Source organism: Podarcis erhardii (genome assembly GCF_964252035.2).
Source record: "Podarcis erhardii genome assembly, chromosome: 14".
Lineage (NCBI taxonomy): Eukaryota > Metazoa > Chordata > Lepidosauria > Squamata > Lacertidae > Podarcis > Podarcis erhardii.
In genome coordinates this window covers 7,825,748-7,839,401 of record NC_138503.1, presented here as the reverse complement: position 1 = coordinate 7,839,401, position 13,654 = coordinate 7,825,748, and the positions used below count along the sequence as shown (strand labels likewise).

The window sequence follows — 13,654 nt, the reverse complement described above, 5'->3', positions numbered from 1 at the left end:
ATATTTACAAATAAACTTTAAACAGATAAGAACATTGGCAGGATTCTTGTGGTAACCTGCAGTTTTATAAGAGTAGATATTTAAAGTAGAAGAAGAAGAAGAAGAAGAAGAGTTTGGATTTGATATCCCGCTTTATCACTACCCTAAGGAGTCTCAAAGCGGCTCACAATCTCCTTTCCCTTCCTCCCCCACAAACACTCTGTGAGGTGAGTGGGGCTGAGAGACTTCAGAGAAGTGTGACTGGCCCAGCAGCTGCATGTGGAGGAGCAGGGAAGCGAACCCGGTTCCCCAGATTATGAGTCCACCGCTCTTAACCACTACACACGCAGAAAGTATTAAAAATAAATTTAAGGAACCACAGAAAGAGGGGGAAGGAAGTCGAGTTATGAAATGTTAAAATGATTGTGAAATTATTGAAATGTATAAAACTGAAAATCGCCATCATCAAAAGGAGTGATTGGACCTCTGAAGCATGGATTTTATTCTGTGAACTGTCCAGGTATAGGGCAGTATATAAATTGAAATAATAATAAGAAGAAGAATGGCAGTTCCATGGATCTGGGAATTTGTATCTCCTCATGCATTTGGCCTTGAGTCCAGGAAGTGATAGAGGCCTGAACAGATTGTATATTTCAGAAGGCCAATGTTCCTCAATATTCAAACCAGCCACAGCTAGCTAACAGGTATCCCCAACACACACACACACACACACACACACACACACACAAATGTACCCCCCCCCACACACACACTTTCCTTACTTGTACAACTGCAGCGTGTGTCGGTTCCCATGACGAAAGATCTCGTACTTTGGCAAGCCACAGTATCGGTCCATCTCTTCATCATCTTTGTACCAGGTCACTTCCGGTTGCGGGTAACCTGATTAGGACATGACACATTAGCAGGAGTTGGGGCACGGGAGTCAAGGAGCGCATAACCCCGAGATGAACATCATTCCAAGGTGCATGCGGGAAAGCCACACATTCTGCCACATACAGGTTGATACCAGAAACTGCTCTCTTCTGCGTGGCTGTCCTTGTTGCAAAAGAGAGATTGATTCGAGCTGCAGAAATTTAGGAACATGGTCCAGTGTTTATAGGGCTGGGGCAAAGAGAGGCTGAGGCAAAGAAGCAGCAAAAAGGGCTGCAACTGAGCACGACTAAAGGAAAAGTCCGAGATCCCCCACTCTTGGTTGAGGCTCAAGTGGCCCCAGAGGAACCGAGTGCCTTCCGTCAGCTTTGGCTGGTGCTCCAGCTGTGCCCCAATCTGGACAGGGATAACCTAATTTCTATGGCTGACACTCTGGTAAACTTTAGGTTAAATTACTGCACTTTGTTATATGTGGGCTGCCTTTGAAGGTGGTTCAGGAACTGCAACTGGCCCAGAATTTGGCAACCAGGTTGCTCAACGGGGCAAGAAGGTCTGAGAATGTTAACACTGATCCTGGCCAAGAGCTGGCTGCCAATTAGTTTCTGGGCCCAATTCCAAGTGTTGGTTTTGACCTTTGAAGTCTTATGTAACAACAACAACAACAATAACAATAATAATAATAATAATAAGTTATTATTTATTATTTGTACCCCACCCATCTGACTGGGCTTCCCCAGCCACTCTGGGTGGCTCCCAACAGAATATTAAAAGCACGATAAAACATCAAACATTAAAAACTTCCCTAAACAGTCTGCCTTCAGATGTCTTCTAAACGTCAGGTGGTTTTTTTATCTCTTTGACATCTGATGGACGGGCGTTCCACAGGGCGGGTGCCACTACCAAGAAGGCCCTCTGCCTGGTTCCCTGTAACTTGGCTTCTCACGGAGAGGGAGCCGCCAGAAGGCCCTCAGCGCTGGACCTCAGTCTCCGGGCTGAATGATGGGGGTGGAGATACTCCTTCAGGTATACAGGGCCAAGGCCGTTGAGGGCTTTAAAGGTCAACACCAACACTTTGAATTGTGCTTGGAAATGTCCTGTGGCTCAGGACCCTAATACCTCAAGGACCACTTTTCCCATATGAACTGACCTGGACCCCAAGATTGCTGTCCGAGGTCTTGCATCATGTGCCTCCTCCGGGGGAGTTGCAGAGGGTAGCAACATAAGAATGTGTGTTTTGCGGTGGCTCCCCACTTGTGGAATGCTCCCCCAAGAGAGGCTTGCAAGGCCCCAGCATTACCTATCTTTAGGCACCAGACTAAAACTTTTCTTTTCCGCAAAGCCTTTGGCTTCTAATTATCTGTAGTCTTTTTCAGTGAGTGGATATTTTAACCCTGCCTTTGCTGCTAAATATGCCAGTTTTAAAAAAAATGTTATATTTTATGCTGGTTTTAATGAATGATTTATTTATTGTTGTAAGTCCCTTTGATTTATTCTGTAAAATTGTGCAACTAATAAGCTAAATAAACAAACAGCAACAATAATAAAAATATAATGGTGCCTGTCTTCCCCCCGCCCCCAAAGTTACAATTCTCAGAGTGGTTTAATAATCAATAGCTTTTCCCACGGAACTCTGGAAACTGTAGCTCTCTGGGAATAGGGGTCTCATAACAATCAGTATCCTTAGCAAACTACAGTTCCCATAATACTTTGGGGGAAGCCATGGCTGTTTAAAGTGGCACGATATTGCTTTGCATGCATCATGCAGATGAGGCCCAAAATCCAGAGATTTGGGGGAGACAACAGAGGAAGGGGAAGGATATAAAGGCAGGAGTAAAACAAGGAAATAATATTCCTGACCGTCCAGATGCAAAAGGAGGGTAGGTTGACCCAGACTTACAAACGTTGTGTCAAATGTCCAGATTGCAAATGAACCACATGCTAAAATATCTCCCAAAAGCAGGTTAAATTGGGACATGGCAAGTTGCGATCTAGACGTATCAAAAAAACAAACTACCCTCTGAAACCTGATTCATCGGGATTCCAACATGGCCTGCCAAAGTCAACCTGTGCTTAAATTAATTGCATGTTAAGGTGAAGAGGAAACCCCTTTGCTGCTAAATCATATGGGAAGTTTTTCACCATATGGCAGGTTTTCACCCGTCGGAACAAACAACCGTTCGTAAGCATGACTTGGGAAGAGTGTAGTGCAGATCAGGTGATCTTTTCTTGTCCCATCTGACATAAATGGGTGATGAGAACATCCCCGCTGTTCTAGGAAGTGAGCCTGCTTTGGGGGGGGGGGTGGAAACCTAAGGTTAAAAAACAGACACTTAGCAGTGGACCAGAAGCTCCATGGAGAACCAAGCATCACAGTCTGTAAACTGAACCCAAAGTTTCCATTGGACAGAAGCAACAGCAGTTGCATCACAGCCTGCTTGTGCCCTCCAAATGCCATTGGATGACAGATGCCATCTGCCTTTTTAGTACAATGACATCATGATAACATGTGTGACTGGCTGCTTCTGAGCCAAACAGGCTATATTCTTGCTAGGATCAGCTATGGGCATACGGAACTAAGATGGGCCAGAGGGGAGGGGAAGGAATCGCTCGTCTCTAAACTTGCCTACCCCTCCAAGGAGAGTTAAAGTTGCCCACTTGCCTTACGAAACAGCTTCCTCTGGGTCCAATCCTCCCTGCACCGACAGGTAGAGAGGGCACAGAGAGACGGCTCCTGCAGTGTAGCTTTTGCACCCGTAGCCCCTCCTGGAGCAGGGACTGGAGAACCTGTGGCTTTCTGGACAGTGGAGGCTGATCCATGAGGGCAAATGGGGCAGTGCCCCACCAACCTCAGCCTGCCCTCACAGGTCTGCCTCCATATTTGCATCCAGTCTAGGGGATGGCATTGCCTGCCAGCTTCTTCCTGCTTTGGCACTAGATGGGCCAACTCACCCACCTGAACCCTCTTCAACTCATCCATGGCTGGCCCTCACCTAAATTCCTGGGACACACAACTACTAGAAGACCTTACCCTTTGTGTTCTCAGCATGGAACTCACTAGGGGCAAAACTAGAACAGATTGGCTTTGTTTGTCCTTGGCTCTGGGCTCCAGCTGCTGCCAGGCCCTCTGTCTTCTGTCTCACTAGTCCCAATGGGCACCATCCACCCCAGATTCTAGGCAGTTTTGGGCCAATGGTCAGAGGTGATGGAGCTCTATCCTAGCAACACAGGTTTCCCCCACTCCTTCCTTATAGCCTAAATGTCCCCAGGGGAACTGAGAGGACATTTGGGATCAGTGTGTGGTACACAATGCTAGATATGCCTTTGACTCAGAGGAGTCAAGGCTCATATTTCCCGACTTGCAAGCATAAGACTCGGGAGCCGATGATGCTTGTCTCAAATGCGCAACGAGCATCACACTCCTGAATTCTGATTCCCCACGGAGCCCCCACCCCACAAAAAACAACAACCTCATCTTGCCAGCCAGCCATATTTGCCCACCTCCGTCCCCCCAGGGCAAATCCTAGCCTCCTAACAAACAGGAGGGAGGGAAATACAGCAAATAATCCCTGGAAAATGTTGTTTCCCCAAGGACTACAGCAATTTAAGGGACCAAGCAAGTGAATGTTGGTTTCGGAAATCAGTTTGGCTTGCCTCAGAAATCATTCGAGCTATTTTGTGATGTTTGAGGAAAGAGTTTGGCTTATCCTGAGCCGAGCCAAAGTGAGCAAAGAGGGGAGCTTGCCCCTAGCTAATTCTCAAGAGGCAGCGTTTCTCCAGCAAGCAATCTGCAGGCAACTGCTGCCTTTTCCTGCCTCTGGATTCGAGAAAAGCTCGGGCTGCATGAATCCACCCAAGGAAAGCAGCTCAATCCCAGACAGTTTCATCCTTAAGTGGCTCTTGAATAGTGCCCATTCTGGGAACTGTGCATAAGCTTGGATCATATTCAGCATCCCCTCTAAGCTTCAGGGATGTTTGCACAGTGATAATTACAGCTTTAAACCCGAGGCATTAACATAAGACTCGTTTCCTAAACCCATTCCTATTGATTTACACACTGTTTGCACTGTGGGAGGAAAGCATCCAGGGAGCAGCTTGGTTTTCCGCTGTGCTTCCCTGGTTATCTCTGGTCCACAAGAGGGAGGATTAAGCTCCTGCCAGAACGCGAACACACACACACACACAGCCGCTGAAATAGGAGTCAAACTTACAAGATACTGAATGGCTATAGGAAACCATTTTGGAACAGTTCTGCAGCAACTTGTCCAGAAGAGTTGGATTTTTGGATTTGATATCCCGCTTTATCACTACCTGAAGGAGTCTCAAAGCGGCTAACATTCTCCTTTCCCTTCCTCCCCCACAACAAACACTCTGTGAGGTGAGTGAGGCTGAGAGACTCACTCTGTGAGACACTCTGTGAGGTGAGAGAGGCTGAGAGAAGTGTGACTGGCCCAAGGTCACTCAGCAGCTGCATGTGGAGGAGCGGAGGCACGAACCCAGTTCCCCAGATTATGAGTCCACTGCTCTTAACCACTACACCATACTGGCTCTCCAGAGGGTCTTAAGGTGTAATCAAGCAGACTAAGGATCTCCACTGGCTCTAAACTCTGACTTAGGGACTGTGGAAAAATAAGAGGACCAGAACCTCTGGTTGCCTCTTGCTCCACGCAGGTGCACTTTGGGAATATAAGAGGTCAGCTTTGTAAATAGGAATGCAGCTCTGAGGACCTACACACACTATGCAAATACACAGATGTATCTGACTGCCGTTATTTATTTAATACGGCCTTTCTCGTAACCACAGAATCGCAGAGCATGGATTTGGAGGCAACCAAAGAGCCAACAATGGCTCCCACACCAGAGTTTATGCAAGAGATAGGGAGGCCAGATGCCAAGGAAAACAAGGCTCCTGCGCCCTTTCAAAGCCGTGCAAAAGAATTTCAGGGGTGCAGATTTACCTGCTGAAATTCCCTCATCTCTACAGCTATTTAGAAAGGGGCACATGCCCCTGTCCTCTTCCACCTGTGGTTACGCAGTTGTTGGGACATGGACTGGAGAGATGCAAGTCCAAGTCTCCCTTCAGCCATAAACCACACTGGGTGATCTTGAGCCACCATTGCTTCTCAGCCTGGTCTACCTCGCAGGATTGTTGTGAGGATAAAATGAGGACACCCACCCACCCCAACGTGCATAGGCAGGGCAGGATAAAAACAAGTGCACACATGTGCAAACAGGGGACGATCGAAACCTTGCCTGTTTTTCCTCTCCGGAGGTGCCTGCCTCTCTCCTCCCAGTTTCCAAAACCAGCTTCTCTCTCTCGCAACTGTCCTTCCAATTTGCCACAACCAAGGTGACCTCCAGTGTCTCTCATTCCATCCTCTCCCTTCCCCTGCTTAGGTCTTGGCACTTGGGCGAAGTTCAAAAAGTTATCTCAGCTCACAGGCACACACCGCCTTGCAGAGAGGCCAGGGCAGGGCTGCCTGGGGGGCCGAAGTCCCCTCACACAGAGAGGAATGCGCAAGAGAGCCCCACAAAGAGAGCAGGGCTCTCTAACCAGATTTGGAGCCATCCTCTGCACTGCAATGCGTCCTAGGCGAAGAGTGCAACTAGCCAGGAAGAGTTCTGTTGCAGAAATGGCTTTTAAAAGATGCAATAGCAGCTCTTTTCCTAACTTTAATTCCCTCCTTTCAAGGTTTCAAACCAAAATCCTTCGCCAAGCTTCCCTGGAGTTGCCAGGGATTGAATCTGGAACCTGCTTTCCTTTGGGGAGTTATAGGGACAAAACTATCCAAACTGTATAGCAATTTATTCATGTATGTGGCTACAGCGTCAATAATGTTACTTGCCCAAAAATAGAAAGAAGAAGTCCCAGCGAAAGAAGAATGGATACAAAAAACTTATGGAATATGCAGAAATGGCGAAACTTACCGGGGGGGGGCGGGAGAGAAATCAAGATGATGAACTTTTTAAATAAAAGAATGGAAATGGTTTATGGAATATTTACAATTAAATTGTAAACAGATAAGAACACTGGCAGGATTACTGTAATAACCTGCAGTTTTATAAGAGCATGTATTTAAAGTGGATGAATAAATGAGTAAATTAAGTTAATTTGGATATTTAGCAAATAAAAATAAATTTAAGGAACCACAGAAAGGGAGGGAGGAAGTCAAATTTTGAAATGTTAAAATGATTATAAAATGGTTGAAATGTATAAAATTGAAAATCATCAATCAATCAATCATCTGGGACCTACTGCCCGCCAAGCAGATGCTCTACCCTTCTCCAATTAAATGAGAAAGAGATCTTTGCCAACTACTCTAACTGCGGTAGCAAAGGGTCCATTTCCACATCAAATTGCCCATTAAAAGCATCCTTTCAGAGGGGCTTGCTTTGCCCCTACCAAGATCTCCGACTGGTCCACGCGGACGTGGTGGCTACAGAATGCAGCAAAGAGGCCAAAGTGAAGCGAAGGGCCGGCCGGCCGGCTTGCCATCCCTGCCCCTTCAGCAGTTCTTCTGGCCAAGAATCACAGGAGTGACGTGTTCAGAGAGAGCTGTAATAGGAGCTGCCTCTCTCCCACCCTGCTCTCTCTCTCTCTCCCCCCCCCCCCGCCAGCATGTTGAAGACCTGCCCAAGAACTTGGTTAGACCGTTTCCCTCCAGGGACTCTGATTACATCTCTCAGACAGATCACCAGTAGTCACAGGTGCTGCTGCTGGGGGCATTCTCTATAACTGAGGATATCATGCACAGATGAGGCTGCAAGGTTTGGCATGGGGGGAGGGGAGAAACCATACGCACACTTTGCATATAACATGGAGGGATTCCCACTGTACACAACATGCACACACCGTGCGTTTAAAGAACATTTAAAGTCCTCTCCTGCCCAGGAATCCTGGGAACTGTAAGTTGCGAAGGGCGCTGGGAATTGCAGCTCTGTGAAAGGTAAACTACAGCTCCCAGAACTCTTGGGGGCATGTTTTGAATCTGTGGTGTGTACACAGCCAAAGGCCCCCGTCCACAGGTCCTTGTGCATGCATGATTATTTGTGCTCACGGTGGTGTTGGGGGGGCGTTATACGTCACCCCACTTTCAACACTGTTCGCGCCTGCAAAAGCTTTGGGGCAGACATATCGCTTTGTTTCCCATCAGTGCAGACAGTCCAGTAGATATCTACCCACAAGTACTGTTGTTGCACTCTGAATAAACCAACCACCTAGAGGAGCCCATAAACCTGAGAAACTCATCTGCTCCTTGAGCCTTAAACTGCTCAGGACTGCAATACCTCAAGGAGCCTCTCTCCATATGAACCTACCCAGATCCTGAGATCATCTTCTGAGGCCCTTCTTCATGTGCCTCCTCCTCGAGAGGTCCAAAGGGTGACAACACAAGAACGGGCCTTCTCTGCATTCCCGTCTCTGGAATGCTCTCTGCAGGGAAGTTTGCCTGGTGCCTTCATTACAGACCTTTAGTTCCTTTTTAACCAGGCCTTTGGTTGATCTGTTTGACATCCTATACCCTTTTAAAAGGGACGCGGGTGGCACTGTGGGTTAAACCACAGAGCCTAGGACTTGCCAATCAGAAGGTCGGTGGTTCAAATCTCTGCAACGGGGTGAGCTCCCATTGCTCAGTCCCTGCTCCTGCCAACCTAGTAGTTCAAAAGCACGTCAAAGTGCAAGTAGATAAATAGGTACCACTCTGGCGGGAAGGTAAACGGCATTTCCGTGCGCTGCTCTGGTTCACCAGAAGCGGCTTAGTCATGCTGGCCACATGACCCAGAAGCTGTACGCCAGCTCCTTTGGCCAATAAAGCGAGATGAGCGCCGCAACCCCAGAGTCGGTCATGACTGGACCTAATGGTCAGGGGTCCCTCTACCTTTACTTTACCCTTTTAAAATGTGGCTCTTTTCTTGGGGGGCATATTGGGTTATTGTATTTATTCAGATTATATATGCTGTGATTTTTTCTGTGAACCACCCTGAGACCTCGGGGTATAGGGCCGTATATAAACTCAATAAATAATAATAATATTTCCAATGTGCAGGCAGCAAATGTCACAGGTGATATAGCTCAAACAGTACCATTCATGCACAAGAGCAAAGTATCAACCAGCTTTGGGAAAACACCAAGGTTTGCAGAAGTAGAGAAAAGTTTAGGGGGGGGGGAACCTTGCTACATGTGGGAGAACCCAGCAATAGCCCCATGCTCAGCAGCTACTGAATTTTAACTTATGCAGGGGCAGAAACTCACAAGAAGAACATATGAAGCTGCCTTGTACTGAGCCAGTCCATACCACTGGATCCAACTAGCTTAGTGCTGTTTACACTGGCTGGCAGCAGCTCTCAAATGTTTTGAGCAGGGGTCTCTCCCAGTCCTACCCAGAGATGATGGGGATTGTACCTGGGACCTGCTGCATGCAAAGGCGATTCTCTAACACTGAGAATCTATTCACAGGTAGGTAGCAGTGTTGGTCTGCCGTAGTCGAAACAAAAGAAAAAAATTCCTTCCAGTAGCACCTTAGACACCAACTAAGTTTGTTATTGGTATGAGCTTTCATGTGCATGCACACTTCTTCAGAAAACTCATACCAATAACAAACTTAGAGGGCCTTCTCGGTAGTGGCACCCACCCTGTGGAACGCCCACCCTTCAGATGTCAAAGAGATAAACAACTACCTGAAATTCAGAAGACATCTGAAGGCAGCCTAGTTTAGGGAAGCTTTTAATGTTTAATAGGTTATTGTATTTTAATATTCTGTTGGAAGCCGCCCAGAGTGGCTGGGGAAACCCAGCCAGATGGACAGGGTATAAATAATAAATTATTATTAATGTGGGTCTGGGTCAATCTGTTTGCAATGCAAATGTCTCTTTAAAAAGCCAAAATGCTCATCTCCATTACAGATACTACTATTATTATTATTATTATTATTATTATTATTATTATTATTATTACAGTGGTACCTCGGGTTACATGTGCTTCAGGTTACAGACTCTGCTAACCCAGAAATAGTACCTCAGGTTAAGAACTTTGCTTCAGGATGAGAACAGAAATCACGCGGCGGCGGCGCAGCGGCAGCAGGAGGCCCCATTAGCTAAAGTGGTGCTTCAGGTTAAGAACAGTTTCAGGTTAAGTACAGACCTCCGGAACGAATTAAGTACTTAACCTGAGGTACCACTGTGTTATTATTATTATTATTTGGTCTCTAAGGTGCTACTGGAAGGAATTTTTTTATTTTGTTTCGACTGAGAATCTATGGCCTTTTCCAGGAGGGGAAGCAAAACTGTTGCTTTTAAAGTAAATTGTTAGCCATCACAGCTGCAGGAAAGAGCCTGGAAACACACCAGCCATTTCTGCTTGCAGAACAGAGGACATCCAGCTTGAAGACTCCGTGGCCCCCAAGAGTATCCACCCCCTCTCTCAGCCCAGTAACCCACACAATCCAAGCAGGATAGCCAAGGTGAGGTCTTCCAGAGATCGCTCGACTCCAACTCCCATCAGCACAGCCAGTGGTCAGTGATGGTCAGCCTGCCCCAGGCTCTTCTGTGAGGAAGTTTGGAGTGTTAATTTAATAAACTCAAAATTAATTAATCTCAGGAGTGCCAGTCCAACAACATCTGGAGGAGACCATGCCCATGAGATGCAGATGTTTCTTAATTTTTATCTGGCTGTTTTGGGGAGAAAAAGCCAGGTTTCTTGCATAGAGGAAAGTGCCCTTTTTCATACAGGACAAAACCTGCAAATGACATGCAATCTCATCTCACTCGAGAAGTTTATCACACTTCACGAAAATAAATTATGGTGGGAGAGTTGGACTGGAATTTAATTTTGCCTGCTTCTTTGCAAATTGAGGCTAGGGAGGTGTGATTTGCAGCAAAAAGCAAAAAAAAAAAAAAAAAACTGTCAAGAGAGGAGCAGAAGGCCACTTAACTCTTTCCTAGATGGCTAATTCCCTCCTCAAATCCCCCACCCTCCTGAATACATATTCAGTTTCAGGGGGTCTGGGTCCATGTTTACTTGCAGACATAGGCTTAGAGCCCAGTGAGGGAGACAATTCTCCACTTATATTTATTTACAAATTTCTATCTCACCATGAACAGCCCTCACAACAAATGAAAAACATGATGATTATAAAAATCAAAAGTCCAAGCCATGCATTAAAAGGACTTGAGAAAATTCATCAACATTTTACTGCAAATGTGTGCTAAAATACACACATTTGTGTGTGCAATTTTGTCTGTTATACATACATTGCAAAGCAATTTCCTCTAATACACTCCAGGGCTGGGCGATATATCAATATATTGTCCAAAACAGGTTTGAAATCCATATTTTTATATCAGTTTCATAATTTTTGACCTGGCAATATATTGCAAATCAGTGTGTGTGTGTGTGTGTGCGCGCGCGCTGTGCAAAGATCACAATGTGGGGAAAACCATGAAGCTCCATCCTTATTTCAGACGTTGTGATATATCAGTATATCAAAATATTTAGCTGGTGATATATTGTGATGTTGAAAGCCAGATATGCCCAGTCCTAACACACTCCTTTCGCAAATAATAAATTTATGCTGCTGCTTCTTTTGCACATTTTACCCTAATATACACCTTTTTGTACACATTACTCCACTGGAGAACTGCACTGCGAAAAATGTGGAGAAGCACAAATTATAGAAGATGGCTGCGTTTCAGTTCCTGTGCTGTTTCAGAAAGTGCAAATTAGGGAGGTTTGCCTTTAAATTCAAACAACTGGATCTCTCTCCATCCTAACTCTGGGCTGAGGAATATGACTCCAGGTGAGTTTGAGGTGTGTCAGCTGTTTAGTCCCATTCACACAGCCACAAGCGGCTGATTCCTTGGAAGGTGCAAAGGGTGAAATGAGAATCCGCAATTTCATATCTGTTGGGAAGCCTCTCCTATGACAGTGACTGCAGAAAGATGGTGGCAATTCTCTGTAATCCCACAACATGCCAAGTGTTCCTGAACCCACCAACATACATTGGGTACCATTTATTGAAGGCATTTGTTTGCCACTAAATGATGCACACCCAGCCCTAAAATGCAGAACAAGGCAACTGGGAGGAAGGATAACAGAACTGTATGAAATCGTTTTGCTCAACAAGATGCTTTACTATGTTTTTATATGTGTGGTAAGCGGCCCAGAGTGGCTGGGGAAACCCAGCCAGATGGGTGGGGTATGATGATGATGATGATGATGATGATGATGATAATAATAATAATAATAACAACAACAACAACAACAATAACAATAACAACAACAACAACAACAAAACAACAACAACAACAACAACAACAACATGGGGCTTGAACCCACAACCCTGAAATTAAGCATGTCATGCTCTACTGTTTGAGAAAGGAGAAATATTATACAGTGGTGCCTCGCAAGACGAAAACAATCCGTTCCACGAGTCTCTTCGTCTAGCGGTTTTTTCGTCTTGCGAAGCACGGCCATTAGCGGCTTAGCGGATTAGCGCTATTAGCGGCTTAGCGGCTATTAGCGGCTTAGCAGCTTAGAAAAAGGAAAAAAAGGGAAAAAACTCGCAAGACTCGCAAGACGTTTTCGTCTTGCAAAGCAAGCCCATAGGGAAATTCGTCTTGCGAAGCACCTCAAAAAACGGAAAACCCTTTCATCTAGCGAGTTTTTCATCTTGCGAGGCATTCGTCTTGCGGGGCACCACTGTACCAGCCTTGCCCAACCTGGTGCACTCCATAAGTTGTGGGACTCTAGCTCCCATCAGCCCCAGCCAGCATGGCCAATGGTCAGGGACAATGAGTCAGATCCCAACAACATCTGGAGGTCACAAGGTTGGGGAGGAGTGGATTATTCACTTGTCGATTTTGTATTTGTCTGCATAAACTTCAGCAGGCTTGCCTGTCTTCCCAACCCTCTTTGGCTGTGTGGAGGAAGGCAATTCACTCTCCTTTGTCTGTGGTTTTAATGCAGAGGCTGAACAGTCACTTATTAGAGATGCTATAGCAGCAGATCTGCCTCGACACGGGTGGACTAGTTGCCCTTTGAAGTCCCTGAAAGCTCCAGGATCTTACACAAAAGATGCTAGTCATCGCAGATACAATTGTGCCCTTGCCTAACCTCCCTCTTGCTGAGCAGAGATAATTTATTCCAGTCATTTCAGAGGAAGATACAGGCTGTCACTGAACTCTTAGGAGCAGCGACCAAGCATGCTAGCCAAGCCGCCAGCCTCCCAAAAAGGAAGGAAATGCTTTTTAAAAACGGAAGGGGTGGAGATACTGTAAATTGTCTGAATATATGGGGAAAGCCAGACATGCATCTGGGAGGTGCTATTTTTACTTTGCTTTGGGGACGGCGGAGAGATCGAGACAGCAGCCATTGGTCAAGGAATGAAAGCAACAAAAAGACAGACAGAATCTTGGAGCAGAAAGGGCATTTGAAGCCCACCAGGAGGCCAAGGGGAGAGAGGCGCAGATGAGATCACCCTGGGTGCAAAGGGTACACCAGGAGCATCCAAGTCCACAGTTGGTGTGCAGTAAAATCAAATTATAGACCGGCCCAAATAAAATGCAACTAAGTGTTAAGGAAATCTAGGTGTGGAGTAAGCTGTGCAAATCTATTTAACTATTTGGGGGAAATTTATACCATTTGCAAAAGTGTGATTTTAAAAGGGTTTGGCATTGTTTTTTGAAACTAGAGAGGTTCCTCTCAAAGACTACCCTTCCTTACAATCCCTATTTTTGGCTGAGCCACAGTCACAACCTGGCAAATTCAGGTTGGACAATTACAGTTGATTGA

General features: G+C 46.0%; 1 protein-coding gene across 2 annotated transcripts in view; it reads right to left on the bottom strand.

The window, feature by feature from the left end:
- The window catches only part of ALPK3 (alpha kinase 3), a 79,274-nt gene that overhangs the window by 46,903 nt on the left and 18,717 nt on the right, over positions 1-13,654 (bottom strand). For both annotated transcript variants that reach the window (XM_081838668.1, XM_081838669.1), the window contains one exon: positions 762-879. In XM_081838668.1, coding sequence (XP_081694794.1) covers positions 762-879 — 118 coding nt within the window. The remainder of the gene's footprint in view (positions 1-761; positions 880-13,654) is intronic.